The following is an 18,449-nucleotide window of genomic DNA, read 5'->3' as shown; positions in this document are numbered from 1 at the left end:
ACACCTGTTTCCGCCAGTTTTCTGCCAGTTCCTAGCACGTCACACAATAATCAAGCCTTAAATACCGTAAACATTCATGCGCAAGCACTCAACAACAATTTTAATGTCTCACCTCGTGCAACTTCCGAGCGGACGGCCATACTGGGAGGGCGAGCTACGAGAGAAAGAGCGATCTGCGAGAAGGCCAGTAGAATTAGAGGGCGGGCGAGGAGGAATGTTGCTACCTTTCAGCTTTAATCAGGGACCTTAACGAGCCCTAGCAGCTTTAACGCGTCGTCTGGGGGTTCGGTCGGCGGCGGTTGCTGTTGCGAATCGCGCCCTTGCGTCACCCACACGCTGGCTCTCGCGAACTCCAGATTAGCAAGGCAGTCGCGCAGCGCTTCGTTACATTTGCAAAGTGCCGCACGAGAGAGATTATCCGCGCCAGCCGAAATATCGCTAAATGAAACACGTATAGAGCTCCACTCAAATTTCGCATTAGGCAGTAATGTAATCTTCGGGTAATTTTTCAAGCGTAGATGTCATGGTTCTAAACATTAATCGCTTTCAAAAGATGACTGCGTAATGTACTACGCTGGGTAACATATAAAAAAGTCACAAAGGCGGCGTAGTTTTATTGTGATGTCTCTCAGTACCATGACATGTGCGTTGTGAGTTTCCAACGTGCAGACTCAATGCGCGTTCTTTCCTTTTCTTTATTAAGTGATGCTGAAGCTACTGTGCCTTGTCTTCTGTGCTTTTCTGGCGTCGCCGCTGTACGGTAAGTCTTCTGAATGTTGATATTCTCGAGTTAGCATTTCTAAAAAAATTCATTCTTTCGAAAATGGCTTCAGAATGATATCCATAATCACTGCGTAATTGTGATTGGGGCCGAATGAAAGAAAGTTGGCAGTGCATCCCTCTTTAGAAATATTTGGCGGTTTTATTGTTCTTAACAATCTATACGGTGGTTAGTTTGCTGTGTTTTATATTTTTATATTTTTTATTTATTTAGTCATTCATTTATTTGACAACACTTCTCACTCAAGCAGGATTTGTCGTAGAGTGGGTTACGAAATAACACTTCATACACAGCAAGTCCCTCAAACAGTAAGCAGGAATAAAAAAAAGGAAGCATCTAAAAGACAAACTTTATCAACCTGATGAATTTAGCCGCAAATGTATGTTTGGAACTTTCTATGTCTTCTGTATGAACTGTATGTTAATCTATGTCTATATGCATCATTATAAATCGGGGACGGAAAGAATACTTAAACGCATAATTTTTCGGCTGAAGTGGAACGGATGAAAGACTATGTCGCCCTGTAGTAGCCTGACCTGCTGGAAAATCACATATCTGAATGTGCTACTCTCTAAGTCCTTATTAATTAATTTAAACAAAAAGCGTTATCGTGCAATTCTATTCCACCGCTAGGTGTGCATTAGACCAGCTTTTGCCACCACTCCCTGGAGCCGACAGCCTGCCTAAACAAATAAACCTGTATATAAGCGCTTTATTTTAAACTCTTACCAAATTACTATTGTTCAGATTTGTAAAGGGGTCCCGAATAATATTAGCGTAGTGAAGAATGGGTGCGATAAGAGTCTTACGTATTCTAAGCTGTTTCCAATGAAAAGTTTCGAAGAGAAGGTTTCAAGAAATGTAGTTTATATATAGATTGATTAGTGGTTTTGGGTATGTGATCATTCCAGGGCTGCTTATTGCAAGTGTGAAGAAGGCATTTGTAGTGCTCGACGCGAGATATGTTTCCATTAATTGCGTAGTCGAATAATTTGACTCACGCTCTCTCTGTTGCAGACAACAGAACAGTTTTGCTGAAGTTTACTGACATTTGACATGTTTTACACCGCTCAATAGTTCATGAAGATGTCTGTTTAGGTAAAGCTCATTGTATGTTCAGTTAATAAAAGAATACTACAGAGCCGTCTAGGTATAGTCTAATTTGAACATTAGCCATTTATGTTTAGCTAGAATCACAAAGCGCCGAACAAGGAAGCTTGGGTTATATGAGACAACTGTAAACAGATCTGAAAAGGCTTGGTTAAAATGACATATTGATGTCTATGCCTCACGTATGACTAGACCTAATTTAAAATCATATGTTTTTAGATACGTGATAGTTTGAGAAGTAGTTTGGAGTGCGACAGCTTACGAAACACTTTGGAAAATTCTGTGAACATAGTGTCGACTTGACTAGGATTTTGACAAAAGGAGATGAGTTAGTACCCAAGATTTCAGTGACACAGCTGCATATTATGCGTTCTAGTACTTGGTCATGTGTGCAGATAAAAGATATATGTAGATATTTTATGTTTGTCAGTTAGTTTGAGTGGAGGCATTTTTCTTCAATCACTATTCAATCACATTGCAAAAGACCACCACAAAGGGACTCGTTTATAATTATTAGGAGAAATTTCGCACATCATTCCGCCTACCACATTAAAACGCATGAGGTGTTTCAACGGGAAACGGTCGTTCCTTGTCGCACACACGTCGCAGCACATTAGTTACCCAGATTCCCATACTTCCAAGTTTTCTATACGAGGCGCATCTTTAAAACTGACATAAAGAGGTAAGTAGCCATTGTCGGTTGTAAGCACTGAATCATTATTTGCAAATGCATTGGTAATAAAACTAGTATTATCAACAGAAACGTCGTTTAGACCCAAGGTATCCCAGTATCAGCGCGGGTTTTACAAATCGCCATAAGTTTACTGCGGACTCTGCCATCACTCTGCTAAACCGTACATTCTAAAACATGTATTTTTCCTCTCGCACCCTAGTTTTGGATTCCTGAGATACACTTGTAATCCGTTTACACATTCTTTTATTATTTTGACAGTTTTTTTTTTCAAGCGCTTAACTCATCAATTTAGGTGAATCATATCCTGCATGATCCAAGGGTAGGACAAGTTTGATTTTTAGTTCTAAGTTGTACATAGAGTTATGTACAAGCATGGACTCTATTCCTCTACTTTGAAAACAGAGATTCAATATTACAGGCACGAACGCAGGAAAAGTAATTGTCGTAAGAAGATTCTAATTTATCTATTAAAAAGACATCATCAGCTCTTGAGAAGACACGGAAATGTGAAGCCTTAAGTTTTTTGCAGCGACTTTAAACAAGGAAACTGAGCAAAGACTGCTCCGTGATTAGATAAACCACCAACCAGATCGCACACAATGGTTTACGGAATGTTACCTCGCGCAAAAGAAAAACATCCCGAATAGCTTTAAGGTAGATCAAAACACCATGTGTATTCATTACTTATTTTTCTTAGGTCGATAAAAAGCGCAATATAACTAAGTTCCTCATTGTTGAGAGAATCATTATGGCCAGTTGTGGAAATACTCCAATCATTGCCTGCCAAATTGAAATGGTCGCATATTATGAGCTTAGTGTTCTGCGATGTAATCGAAAACGCAAGTGTTTTAGTTCTTCCAACACTTTTACACACTTCACCCAGCGGTCCCTGAACTGCTCAGAAATACGCCCAACATTTAGGCCTGTCCTGAAAAGGAGTACAACACTTAAATCCCTATAATTCAAATCTGGTCTGTCTACACGGAAGTGCGAAAGCACAAATTTGTTATCGAAAACACCATTGTGAAGATATGTTTTGGCAAGCACGATGGAGTGAGAATTGTGCAATGAACATAATTGACCTATGCCTAGCCCCTTGTGCGCAATGGTACTTCAAATTACGTTGATAATTTCTAATGAAGAGGAACTATCTGGAAGTAATTTTGTTTCCTTTTTTGGAGACGATAACCATATCGCTAGCGCCCTCACCCCACGCATGCGAAGTCCCATTGGCTGGTACCATAACATGGACAAGTGTTAACCGATCATTACGTTCTTTTCTTTCACTGGAACACTAAAACATTTCCTTATATCCCATGCATTTAGTTAGTAGTCTTCTGCCACATAGATGCCTAAATACTATAGTTTTCCACTGTTGTTTCAAAGTTTGCTATTTTTTTACAACGAAAGCTGTATGTTACTAACCTTCCGTAGCTTTTTCGACATCAGGCAACAGAAGCGGACTTAGCAATTTCTAACTATCCCGTAGACAATTAGTTTTATTGTTTGCTTTGTGTGCGTTCAAGTACGGGTGCAGTGGGGTGGCGCAGTTACTAAAATGCGGAAAAGATGAGAACGCTTGCCGTAAGAAATAGCGTGATGTCACGGTTATCGCAGTATATAAGCAGAAGTATCGGTGCTAAACACAGCTGCGTTATCGATGGGGCGAACGAGTACCGTTCGTACACCCGAAGAACAACATGCGTACGAGGAGCGCCGGAGGTAAGAGCAACAAGAATGTAAACGGCGCCGGCGCGAAACGACCACTGACGAAGACCGTTCCCGCTATGCTGAACGAACAAATAGCAACCATTCCACTCTGTCCAGATGGAATCGCAACGAAGCACCTTGCTTTTTGTTTGAGTGCTTTGCCTGCCGTCAGCTTTCGCTGCCATGCCATTTTCACAGAGTGGAATGGTTGTTACTTTTTATTTTAATCGAACAATTTAATAATAGTGGGCCTTGTTGCACATGACCATTTTTATATTATCCTCTCACATCTTTCAAAAACAGTTGCAATAAACTCAAACCTTTCTTGAAAGAAATCAGCAGAACCCATCTCACGATAACTGTTGACGGTAATGCGCTTAGCATTGAAGTAATATAGCAGCAAGACTTATTGCCACCATCCAAACGCCCTATACATGAGGTGTGTACTGCAGCGACATTCCTCTCTCGGGCTTCCCTATGAACACTGCGCAATCTAGCGGCGCCGTCGTGAAGCCTCCGCGTGGCGTCCGAAATACATGGCCTGACAGTGCATGAGCTGAGAAACGCGTCATGCGGCAAGTGGGCTCCTCTCGAGCTTTTTTCTGCACACGCTGCGCCATCTAGTGGCACTCCCGAGAAGTCCACACGCGGCCTCCAAGACGATATGCGTGGCGAACCCGTGCGCGCGATCACTGAGAGTTGTTCCGTCTCGGGACAAAAATCCCGCGGTACATTATAACGCAAGTTGGTGAGGTGTTCATTGGAGGGCAGCACACGCCCAGTGCATTCATCACGGAGCTCAAAAATGCGATGGCGTGAAAGACGCTCATTCAAAAGTGGGACATATACCGTGCATTCGTGGCACGCTTTGCTAACACGTCATGCTGCCGTTATTGAGGAAGCCGTGTGAAGTGTGTTCGGTTCTGCCCCACATGTGGGCAATTTCAAAGCTTATCTAACGGTACATTCAGCTGGCCGAAATGCAGCCGGGCTCCTCTCCCGTTTCACAGCTGCTACTGCACGTCTCCTTCCACTGCACACGCTGCGTCGTCTATGGGTGCCGCTGTGAATTCTCCGCACCATGCGGGTATGATTTCTCAGGGCATTGTAGAAATTAAAAGCTTCTGTTTTTTTTTTCAAAGAGTGGCACGTTCACAATGGCAGTTATCTAGCTACCGACCTTGGCGTCAAAGACGTGCATTGGAGAGCAGCAGTACGTGCCTACTACCCCAGTTGTTATCAAATAGGTTCATTTATGAGCCCCACAAACCAATGGCGCTTAAGCAGTTCTTGAGTCAGCTCGAAAAAGACTCACTGCATAGCGGTACGTACCGCGTGCCACATCTCCATTTACACATATGTATGTCACAGAGGTTCGTTGAAGAGCGGCACACAGGTACAGTGTCACATACCCAATGGTCCATGTTGGTTATATGATTGCTTTCAAATCGCGTTCCCTCAGAATAGCTGCCCAACGCGCTACAACACATTCAACATATGTCCCTCCAAGGCCCTGGTTTGCCCGAATATGCTTAGAGGCATAGCTAGATAAGTAGAGAGATAGACAGAGTCTTAGAAACCGAAAAGTGCGTGAAGTACCCTAAGAATGCCCTAGAATTATGAGGATTATTATTACCTTAGCATTCTTAAGCTGCTTCACGCACTTTTGGGGGATATGTATCAATATATCTATCTATATATCTATTTTATACGCTTATGCGTTTTATATACTTGTGCTCCAGGGAAGTCCATGGCCGAATGGCTAGTTCATCGGCCTGCCGTGCTGAGGTAAAAGGCTTCGAAACGAAGCATCGTACGAGCTTTGGTCACTGAGTATGTGGCAACGTGTACATGTGTGCCACCTCCTTAACGAACATCTTTCTCACGGACTCAAGTGAGAGACAGAGAGAGAACAACTTTAGTGAAAATGCCTGCAGAGTCGGTTAGGCTCCCTCCACGCAGGGAGGACAGGCTTTTACTGCGACGCGGCCACTACGTCAGTCTCGTGCATTGTGCTCCTCGAGGTCTTGGTTCCTCGCTACTTCTGCGGATCCGAGAGGGCTACCGCCCCCTTCCTCGGGGTGCTGCCCCCCTTCTCCTCGGTTTCGCGAGGTCGCTGCCTCTCTAGAGCTGCCGAGACCTGCTGGACGGCCTTGAGTTACGTATCTTGGTCATATCTCCTCGTTGCAGCCTCGAGCTGCGGCGGGATTGTCGTCTTCTCGCTGGCTTCTCGTGGATTTATACTACAGTCCCAAAGGATGTGAGCCGCGGTGGCTCTCTCCTTAGCGCGCAGTCTACACACGTCACTCGCGTACACGCTCGGACACACGTGCTTAGCTAGCACCGGGGTGAGCAGGGACCCCATCTGTAATTGCCTGTATAACACTGCCTCCTTCCGGGTAAACCCCGGGTGAGGTGGCGGCATAGTCTGTCTGTTAAGTCTGTACCACTTCACTATTTCGTTGAAGGTGGTCATCTTGTCCTTGGCACTGCGCCACGACCAACACTCCGAGTCGGCCGTGCTTGCAGCTGCGCAGTTGGTTAGTCCTCGCGCGGCCGAGTTGGCCGTCTCGTTGTGGTTCACGTTCCCGCGTTCCGACACGTCACTTCTCATGTGGGCCGGAAACCACTTGATCACCACAGCGCTTTTGCGTCCGATGTCTTCGGCCTTGCGCAGTATGCGCGCAGCCTCACTACATACCCTACCCTTGGCGTAGTTCTTCACTGCCGTTCTAGAGTCACACAACAGTGTAGTGCATCCGGGGTCGGAGACGGTCAAGGCGATGGCCACCTCCTCCGCCAAGTGCGCCTCTCGAGTCCGGACGCTCGCCGCGGTCTTCGTTTCACCCGTCGATGCCCCGACAGCCACCACCGCGTATGCGTCGCTGCTCCCTCGATACTCTGCCGCGTCCACGTAGATAGCGCCTTCTTCTCTGGCGTGGAGGTCCACGAGAGCCCTGGCCCTCGCCAACCTCCGCTCCTTGTTGTGCTCGGGGTTCACGTTCCTCGGGATCGGGCAGACCCTGAGCTTTCTGTTGATGCTATCCGGTATAGGTACGTCTTTCTGCTGCTCGCCCTCCCTCGGCTCGAGGCCAAGGTCCCGCAGTATCTTCCGGTTCTCATTTCAGAGAGACGCTCGAGTCGCACCGTTCTCTGCGCTTCGGCTATATTGTCCAGCGTGTTGTGGACTCCCAGCGCCATGAATTTTTTGGTGCTCGTGCTCCCGAGGAGGCCGAGTGCCGCCTTATACGCCTTGCGTATGGTGGCGTCTATCTTGTTACGTTCGCTCGGCCTCCAGTTGTGGAAAGCGGCCACGTACGTTATGTGGCTAACTGCGAAGGATTGAACAAGCCTAGTCAGGCTCTCCTCCTTCATCTCCGCTCTTCTGTTGGACACCCTCTTGAGTTTCATTGCCACGGCCGCTTTGGCCGCGAGCTTGTTGACCGTTTCACAGTTGAATCGGTTTCGCTGGGCGAGCAGCCCGAGCACTCGAATCTTCTCGACCTCCGGTAATACTTGTCCTCCCGCTGTCATGACCGTGATCTTGGGCTGCTCGTACTTGACTTCCATATTCTTTCTTTTCCTGCCCGCTCCTGTCGGTGGAATCACCAGCAGTTCTGACTTGGCCGGAGAGCAAACGAGTCCAGACCCGCCCAGCTGCTCCTCGATGGCGTTGACCGCTTCTTGCAGCGTTGTCGCGATGTGTCCGTCGCTTCCTCCTGGTACCCATAGCGTAACGTCGTCGGCGTAGATGATGTGTCGGACTCCCGCTACTCTTTCTAGCCGGTAGGCCACCCCGATCATCACGAGGTTGAAGAGAAGCGGGGAGATCACCGAGCCCTGCGGAGTTCCGACGCTGCCCAGCTTCTCTTCGAGCTGCAGGTCTCCCGCGCAGATTTCGGTGGTCCATTCCGTCAGGAAGTCTTTGATGTACTGGTATGTCCTTCTGCCCATGTTTAGTCTGGATACTTGGGCCAGGATAGCCGAGCGCCTCACTTTATCGAAGGCGCTCTGCAAGTCCAGCCCGAGTATAGCTCTGTTGTCCTTGGTGCCCGTCGTATCGTCGATGATCTCATTCTTCAGTAAGATCATGGCGTCTTGCGTCCCGAGCTTCTTCCGAAACCCGATGATAGAATTTGGGTAAAGCTCCGATTCTTCCAGGTAACGCTGCCACTTGTTCATGAAGAAAGGTCCTCGAGCACAGACACAAGTGAGTCTAAGATTTGATACGGGCGAGGTATCTCTGTCCGAAGAGTCTTTGACGGCGTCTTGCAGACTGGCATATGCGCCACTGGGTTTGTGCTGGTATTCACGTAACCTCTTTGGTGTCAGCATATGTAATTGTGTATGTTGTAGTAGGTGTGTGCCCGTCTTCAGTGAATGTCTTTGTCGCCAGCATGTGTAACTTTGCTGGTGCCACTGACAATCTGCGGTTCTACAATAACGAAAAAGATCCCGTAAAGTTATCCTATGATGAGCTCGACTGAACCGATGTGAGGAATTCTGAAGGACAACAAGCAGACGCTGCAGCAGGCTGCGCCACAAATGCAGTGGGTATGGGCTGCCTTTCACGCCACTGGTTTAGATAGATGCACTACGAATATTTATTTATTTATTTATTTATTCATTCATTCATACTGTCGATCCCATCAGGGATCATAACAGGAAGGCCATACATAGTTATCTTACAATGTAACAATAATATGTTAGCGCAATAATAAGATTACACATAATAGACATGCAAAGGCAAACAATATAGTAGGCAGAAAATACGTTATACATTGTAATAATGTCGCGAAAAAATCAAGAGGTAATAACTAAGGTAGGAAATTTACAAAGGTGATCAAAATGGTAAGGCACTAATTACACATAGCATTAAATTTAAGAGTAACAAGGGGTAATGAGGTAGTTGGTCAAATACCAATGGTGGTAGGCAATAATTACAACAGAAAAAGAAGTGAGCAATTTGCATAAATAAACAATAGTACTCCGTAATGACAAGTTATAGAAGTTATAAACGTAAGGTGCACACAAGAGGTAGTAATCCATAAGATACGTTTAAGGTGTCGTTAAAGAAATTGTTATTATGTACACAATGTAATAAAAAAAAAATGGCACAGAAATAAATGGTGACACAGGTACGTCAGAATCGTGAAGCGCGCAATTCATTTTCGGCTAATGTTAAAAAAGTAGTTAGGGATGGGCTGTTTGTAATACACTGGGTATGTGCCGCTCTTCAACGAACCTCTTGCCAACTTAAGTTACTGAGTATGTACCACGCAGTGTGTGGCAAGCGAGGGGTTCGCACACCCGGTGCGCCACGGTTCTCATCTCGGAGGCTTCGCCCGGACTCCTCGGCAGTGCCACTAGATGGCGCAACTTGTCCAGAAAGCAGCCTGAAAAAAAGAGCAGGGTTTCTGCATGTGGCGTTTCTCTGCGTTCGCACGCCCTGGTGGGCCATGCACTTGGAAGGCCACGTGCAGAATTTGCGGCGTTTTATTAGGGAAGTGCAAAGGAGGAGTCCTGCAGTAGCACATGCCTCATATATTACTATTTTCAACGATGCTATTAAGCTATGTCGCTGTATTGATTCAATGCTAACGCCCTACTCTCGACACTCATCGTGAGATGGTTTCTGCCGCAATTTTATGAAGGGTGGCAGAATACCCAGCGACACAATCTGGCATCAAAGTTGTTTATCGAAAAGCGCACTCACCTAATGGCACATACTTGGACTAAAGTAGGCGTCAAAGAAGTTCGATAATTCTTTACCTGCCACAATACAAAGACTTGTCGTAGAATTTTTCTCGTAGTTTATTTATTCTTCGTGGCGCACAAAAGCATAATAAATCGCATATAACAACATTTCTCGGAAAGCTAACCGAGATACAGAAGGCGTGCATATTGTTCAGCTAACAGGTAAATGTAAATTTGTAGTCCAAGGCTGCTCTTCGGTAGTTGCTATTGAAAGCCAGTAGCACGCCGTTCTTTAGAGTTACAGTAATTACGGAAAGGAACTAAAAGTTCTTGTTACTGAAGCGCTAAAACAAGTTGCATTTTCAAATATTTTAACGCAGAAACACTCTGTGTGCCAAAGATCACAGTGGCCTCCTTGCTGCATACCGGCTGGAGGGGAACACCAGAATTAGGTTCCTGCCACGAGCAGTGAAACTGCGACAACCCTTTTACGCATAAGCAGTTATAAAATGTTACTGCGTCCAATATTCAGAATTTTTTCATACTCAGCTGTTTTTTGCCTTTTTTACTTATTCCCTGTGCTGGGTGATGGGGATCAATACAGAATATGAGCTTTAGGTGTTGTCGAAGAAGAGTGAGTCTGCTTAGCCAACAGGAATACATATTACCCGGTGGAATAGATCCGCCAGCAAAGTAAGCCCAATAGCTTTTCTGTTGCCTTGTGACTGGTCTGACATTTTGGTATCTTCATTTACCTCAGCTGCATTATCGCCGTTTGAGTGAAGCTCTCAGTGTCGCGGGAACAGAATAATTTCTGTGCTGCACTTCGCTGATGCAGCGGGGGTAGCGGTAACATGATCGACGTGAAGAGAAGCTCACGAACTTACGTTTTGATGGCAGTGTGTGCGTGCGTTGCCCAAGCTATTTTTTTTTATTTGCACAACACAGGCATTTCAAATGCGTCATGGACTATTTCAGTGTCATATCAAAGCAAAACCCACTAAAGAAGTTTAACCCGGAATTAATAAAATTTATGGAAGCCAGTACGCCTCGTGCACAGCACAAGAAGCGTGTCTGAACCCTTACTTTCCATGTGACTCATTTTTCAAAGTGTGATCGTGAACCGCATGTGAGGTATCCAATAGAAAAATCACTTTCCCGAGGTTAGGTGTTTTTGATGTACCTGTATCGTGATAAGAAACTTACTGCATCACTCATTTCACGAATAATGTCGATAGTAATGCGAATAGCATTCGAGCAATGTAGCGACCGATCATATTTCTGAGGTCACGTTTATTTATCACTTGTAGTGGCATCTATGAAATTTTCGTTGTTTCGGCGATGCTCTCGCTTAAGCTCTCGCTCCAGTCGCGTCATCTTGCCGCACTTAGTCGTCGGTGCATCGGTGCCACCACAGAAAACCATCCGGCCGTATTCATAAGCCGCTGTCAAAGGACTACTCTACGTGGTTTCGTTCTAATCTAGGTTGAATCGCACAATCTGATGAGTGGAAGGTAAAGACGAGCATTTTGCCAAAACATCGACACTTTCGCATCTTTAGCACCACCACGAATTTATTAGACTTTCGTTGTTTCGGCTATGCACTCGCTTAAGCTCTTACCAATCACGTGATCTTGCCGCGCTTGGTCGTCGGTGCATCGGTGCCAGCACATAACACCATCCTGCAGTATCAGTAAAAGCCTCTGTCAAAGGACTACTCTACGTGGTCTCGTTCTAATGTAGGTTTTATCGCACAATCATACTTGGTGGCGAAATTCGTATCGCCACCAAGTACGAGCTCGTTTACCGTGGTTGGAGTGACTTAAGAACTGCTCCGGTTCTACAGAAAGCGTGAATGGCTGCTTAAAAATTTTTGAAGGAATGGGTTTGGCGTTAACTTTGGGTACGGCGCCACCGGTTGTATAGCATTTAGGCAAAGTTGAGTGTTCAGGTTTGTTTCCTGGTGGAACCGACGGGAGAACTTAGCAGGCAGTTGAAAAGAAATTCTATAAACTAGAAGTGCTCAAACACAATGAAGGCCTTTTCTGGCAGCAGTCCGTACGCTGTACTGGTTGAGAGGCAGGGTGTTGGCACAATGCTCGATAGAACGATGGCGCCACCATTATAGCCGTTTTCAGCTGCCAGTAAAAACACTCGAACAGAACGTAAGCTTATGAATAGTAGGATGTAGTGCGTTGACGATGGTTGCCTAGTACATTTGTAAATTGGCGCAAGAGTGCATATTTTAATTCTCAGCTATGGTATGTAACCACTTTCTCTATTTCTTCAACTTGCCACGTATGTGTGTTGAGAAAATATTTAGCGATAGTTCATTCGGGATATCGCTGCCTATATGGTCAATAATTAAAGGAGATAATGATATCATTTCAATGGAATAAACGATACGATGATGGCCATGCGTACTCTGACAAAATAAACGGTCCCTTGGAAAGAGAAAGTTTTAATGTGAGGTTCGGGTGTGCCCTCGTCTTATACTTCTCTGGTAAGACAAGCAGGTCCACGTACAGGTTCCCGATCAAAGTTCATCGCAGGTTACGCGCGATGCTTATCAATGAGTTTCTGCAAAACTCTGAGTTCCGGATGAGAAAAGAAGTGATGTTTAAATATTTTTTGCCGTAGTAAGAGCGGTTCCGAAAGCCGCAATGAGCTTATGGTTGTACTGTGTAGATGAGACTTAAGGGCTGAAATTATTAGTTGCTGTTCTGTGCTGATACAAGTAATAATGCCTTTGCTGTGGGCCTTCAATACTTTCGACGCGACTCAGTACAACTGCAGGAACGTTGATCGCACCCCTTATGTGCCCGGCTTAAACTGGAAACTGAGCAATGTAAGTCAATTACCTGGTATCTCGTAATGCATAGTTAAGTGGTCCAGAACTTACAGCATAGGTGAATACCTTATGGCTGACAAAGAACGTGATGCAATCACACTCTATAAAATAGCGAAACTGCGTCATGGCGAGGCCAAATGCACACCTGTCGACCAAAGACACTGCAGCACGCCTGAGAGCCAGATGTTCGGGCAAATTCCCAGGGTCCTTATGGGGCCATGAATGAGCTGCATAACAACCATAGCAGCATCGGTGCCGATAGCTTCCACCGTAAAACTGGTGGGCGCATCGTGCTTTAGATGCCTTTGAACTACCGTTTCGGTTAATTGACCCTTAAACGCCAGCAAAGCCTTTTCTTCCGCACCTCTCCAGGCTGGAGGTGAGGTCGCAGATTTCGTGTTTGCCAGGAAGTCTCCGATTGATGTAAGCGTTGCTGCAGGGATTTACAAAAGCACTGTTGATAATTTAGAAAGCGTAAGAATTGTATGGCGTTTGGAGAAGAGAAATTTGCAATGGCTTGCACCTTGGCAATCACAGGTTAGATACCGTCATGTCTGTATGGCAAACAACACTTGTCCTAAGTGATAGCTAGACGGTGTGCTTGAAATGTGTTAAAGAGGAGGCGAATGTATCTAATTTTATAATCAGCTGACCACATTATTGTCGCCAGTATAAGCGAACCCAAACGACAGCACACGAACGTCAATAAACTGTTGAATTGTCTGCACAGCATTCTTGAGGTCAAACGGCATTTGCTGGAAGAAAGAGTAGGGGGGGGGGGGGGGCGATATAAGGAAGGCAGGGATATTAACCAGTCAAGAGTCCGGTTCGCTAGCCGACGCTGGGTTAAGGCACAAGACGAAGATATAGAAGGGAGAGAGATAGAAGAGCGGGGGTGGGGGCTGTTAGAGACTTGCACGGACAGCACAGCAAACTCAAAGGCGCTCGTGCAAACCACATGTTCTCAGAAAGCACCAAACTGTCTTCACTGCCTTCTGAGCAAATGATCTGTGGGGACGGTGTTCTAGTATTATCTATTGCCTCAGAGGACGATCATCTAGTTTCCTGAACGCGTTGGACATAGATTCTATTTGTGCTTCAAATTGAGGACAGTAGCACAATAAGTGATCAGTGTTCTCTCAGCATCCGCAGACATCACACGCGAGACTGTCAGCCATATTTTCCAATTAATGAACGAATGAGCTTTCGTGTCGGCAACTCCCAACTACAACCCACGCAGAAGAGACGCTTCAGGTCGGTTTCATTCAGGCAGGAGGTCCGAGTTACAACGAATGGTGCAGTTTGTGCTAAGGAGAGCGTGCGTGCTATAATGCGAAGTTGTCTTGCAGCCTCGGTCCTTGAGAGAGGAATGGCGACGCAGCAGTCTTCTTGGTTTGAAATCCGAGCTTGCTTACCTACGTCATCATTTACAACGATGCCGCGACGGCCTGGAATTCATTGAAACGAGATGTCATGGTCTTTTTCTCTCAATTGAGGGATAAGTTCTCCAATTTCTAACATGAGCTGATCTTGAGTTTTATGTCCTAGAAATGACTACACGCATTCTAAGGCTGGCCTTGAATCTCAGAATACTGGCAGTTTTCGAGGAGTTTCATTATTATATCACATGAAGCGCATAGCACAGAGCCGCGAGCTCTGCAGATGTAGACATAGTGATATGGAAAGTATTGCTCCGCGGGATTATTTCTATTATTTCAATAACTACAGCACCACCGGAAGTGGTTGATCTAGTTCAGCGAGCAGTATCGAAGTGTGTGCAGCCGCTATATTTCTCGTACAAGAGGAGTAAATTAAGTTGCTTGAGTGCAGATGGCGGTAAGTCCAACTTTTTCTGAAGTGCTTTTATTGTTAAGTTTGCTTGAGCAAGGCTAACACACCATTGACGAATCGAGGGCCTTGCCACTAGTGCATAACCTGACCTGAGAGAGGCATGGTGCGCGAAGACAGTTGCAGTGAATGTAGTGTCGCACCTTTCTACTGGGAGACTTGCAAGGTGGTGTGTAGTGCTCCTAGTGAAATGTCTCATGTGCACATGCATTGTTTCAATGGTAATGTGTGTTCTCATAGTGGAACCTTGAGGGACTGCAATAACATCTGTCGGGGATGCACTCCAAGGTAGGCGAAGGCACATCTTGAGAGCTCGGGCACAGATGCCTTGGATTCAGGGTAGATCTGCAGATGTTGAAGATGACCGGTAAGCTGTACCGCAGGAATCCAATAAAGACGGCCCTGTACAGTGGCAGCGTAGATTATCCTGACACTTCCCAGGTCCTTTTTGCTAGACACTTAGACATACGGCAAATTCCCGTTATATATTGTCTCACATAATCCATATGAGAAGTCGAGGAGACATTTATATCAATGACGACCTGCAAAAGTCGGTGACTTGTGCTGTAGGAGATCAGGTGCCTGCCGAGAGATATTACGTATGGGGACATTTGTTTCCTAGTAATGCCACCACTTCACTCTTTTCACATGATATTTGAAGTCCTTGTTCTGGAAAGTAGGATGATGATAAACTGCCTGCCTTGTGAAGCCGTGCGCGAAGCTGAATTCGCGTCACCCCATACGTCTATAGGGAGCACGGTTTAGCAGAGGCAAGCAATACACTTTCTGACACGTTGAGAACGGAGAGTCAACTGGCTTTATTCAAAAGTAAAGCACGTTTGCCGAGCAGCAGCGGTGGCTCCCCAGTAAGGAAGCTACCTTGGTGGTTCCAAGAAAGAATAGGGGGCAATGACCCCCCACGGCGGGGAAAACGAAGTGACGGACAGTCCTTACACGTCCACACACAAATGTCGTCAGCATAGACGGAGGTCCCAACGTTGCATGAAAGGATGTCGGCGATACTAATAAGTGTAAGAGTGAAGGGCGTTGGGCTCACTACGCCGGCCATCCTCGGTAAAAATGGAAAAGGATATGTTTTGTAGGCAGGAACAAAGCCAGAAATAGATCTTGCCGCCAAGTCCCACTGCCTAAAACGTGCTGAAAATCGCTTCGTGTGTAACGTTATCGTATGTTCCTTTAACATCTAGAAAGAGGGCATCACGTTATCGTTTGCAGGACTTCTGGTTCTTGACGTACGGCACCAAGACGATAGCGTTGTCTATGGAAGAAGGGCTGCACCTGAAACTGGCCATTGCGTCTTGATATACCTCGTAATGTTCGAGGTAACATTCCAGCTGTGATAGAACTACCCTCCCTATTGGTTTTCCGATGCAGCTGGCCAGCGAAATGGGTCCGTAGGATGCCATGTCTACATGCGACTCGCCAGGCTTCAGCTGTGTAATTAGGCGACTGGTCATCTATTCCTGGAGAACCGTACCGGTCTGCCAAGAGCTGTTGAAGAGCAGGAAGACATTTTGAGCCTGTTCGCCTAGTTTGCATAAGACACGGTAGGTTATACCGTCGGGTCCTGGTGGTTATGAATGCTTGCACAAGGCACGTTAAGCCTCTAGTTCGTCCATAGTGAAAAGACTGTCCATACTAGGGTCGCGTGAAATCGATGAGTGGTCGAGCGTCGATGTTCCAGCCGATCTAGTTTCACCAGCAATTAGCCTGCAGTAATGGTCAGCAACGTTAATCTCTCTGCATTCACCTGGATTGAGCCTCAATTGAAGCAGACCGTTTGTTTAAAACACAGGCAAATATGTATACACAAATGAAATATCTCTCCGGGGAATTAAAACATAAATGCGCACCAAAATGAAACTAAAACCTTAGCAGGCAATAGGAGCGGTTTGGCGGCCTCGAAAGTCATAAAGTCGCAGAAAGCTTAGAGCGCATTCGAGAACAGAAAAGGGGTTATCGGTTCATGTTCGGCGCCCATACTGAGCGACATTTTTCTAGCTCACCATAACAAAAACATGTCGCGTACCTTGTCGGAGCACAGGGTGGTTAAAGTTGTCAGTTACGTTGATGACTGACTATCTAGTGATTTTTGAACCGGACGTACGTTCTACAGTAGGCAAGCTTTACGAAGTTGTTCTGCAGGTCTTAGCCCACTTACTCTTACATTTGAAGAGCCGACTGATAACGTGCTGCGTTTCTTAGATATTCAGCTTGAGTTCATAGAACGGCACACGTGTTGCGAGTATATACCTAGAGCTAATAAGTCCATGTTGCCGTATCCGTGCGCCCACTCGAAGCTCGTCAAGAGGAGCATTGTCAACTTGTCCTTTGGAAATGTATTAAAGAAGTTTTGCCACCATAAGGTCTATACGAGCCTTATGGATCAGTCGGGAAGGTTATCGACAACAGGGTTTCCGGAGTCAGTGCAAATTTCGCTCTTAGAGGGGCTGATAAAAAGGTGCGGGTCAAACAGCACAACTAGGGACCCCGCCAATCAACGGACGGAACGCAGAAGGAAGGTAGCGGTAGTACTCTACCGGCATAGAACGGCACACAGTATTAAGAAATTGGCTAGCCGGGTGGACACAACAGTGGTCTTTCTAGCGCCAGAAAAACTCGCGAAAATGTGTCGATTAACGGACCCGTGCCGTAAGGCAGCAGCCGGCTACTCTACGAGTCATCGTAGAGTACCAGTGGGTTGCGTAGAAGCTGTTGTTTATGAGCTCCCGCTGTCCTGTGGGAAAAAATACATCGGACAGACAGGAAGGAGTCTTAACGACCGGTTACGCGAACATAGTCTAAACCTGAGAAAGAAGTAATACGTCCTCTGTCAAATTAGTGTCATAAATGCAGCTGTGCGCCGGTGTATGGATCCTGCTGGGTTCTTGCAGAGCCCAAAGATACAGTTGTTGCGAGAGATTATTCGGGCTCAGGGTATCTGTCGGAATAGCGATACGTGTGTTAGTGCCTCTTTGGTCGACTTGTTAGGTAAGGAGACGGCTTTTCATGGATGGTTAAAATTTCGATGAGGTAGTGCGCCACTGTACGTGGGTTAAATAGGTGGGTGTTTCCTGAAAATCAAGTTGTAGAAGTTAGCGCATTGTGGTGTCGTCTCCCTTCTGGCCTTGTTCGCTGGCGCTAGTTATGCTTCCCAAGAAAAGGGGAACCCGTGCGTGCAACACAAGAGCAACAGATCAGCTCCAAAAATGAAACATGGGATCAAGACATCAGGCGCCATGGATTGAAATTAATAGGAAACGCTTTGATCTCGAGATTCGAATGGCTGAAAATGCGAGGGAGTTAGTGCAATGTTGACCGACGGTAAGAATAAGTCATTCATGATGGAGGACTTAATGCCGGCATTGAGAATCGCGAGAAACATTGGTCTATTTGTTGTGCATTTCCAACATAAATACAGACAAGCTTCTTTTTGAAGAGGCATCTGGCCGCGCCGCTTTCTTGCGTTGTCACCATAAGAAGTAGCCGATGCCATAGCTTCTATAAGGAACAAAGCTACTGAGACTTAAGACAAGTTGAAGTTCAGTCTGCCTAAATATGGCTCGCGGCCCCAGAAAGAGGCACTATGTGAGTTAAAATGTCTAAGAATGTCTGTCGGCACGCGATGCACAAGTAACGCTCGAGAGTCACAATGCTAAGGGTACTAGAGATGGGTCATAAATGCAGAATAGCAGCAAATATGTTGAGGCAGATGAGAGTTACACGCGCCAAGCATG

The 18,449-nt window shown here is 46.0% G+C and overlaps 1 protein-coding gene across 1 annotated transcript in view; it reads left to right on the top strand.

The window, feature by feature from the left end:
• The window catches only part of LOC140216482 (uncharacterized), a 104,518-nt gene that overhangs the window by 17,881 nt on the left and 68,188 nt on the right, over nt 1–18,449 (top strand). The window contains exon 2 of the mRNA XM_072286805.1: nt 704–760. Coding sequence (XP_072142906.1) covers nt 704–760 — 57 coding nt within the window. The remainder of the gene's footprint in view (nt 1–703; nt 761–18,449) is intronic.

This window comes from Dermacentor andersoni, chromosome 3 (genome assembly GCF_023375885.2).
Source record: "Dermacentor andersoni chromosome 3, qqDerAnde1_hic_scaffold, whole genome shotgun sequence".
Classification (NCBI taxonomy): domain Eukaryota; kingdom Metazoa; phylum Arthropoda; class Arachnida; order Ixodida; family Ixodidae; genus Dermacentor; species Dermacentor andersoni.
This window is presented reverse-complemented; position numbering and strand designations above follow the sequence as displayed.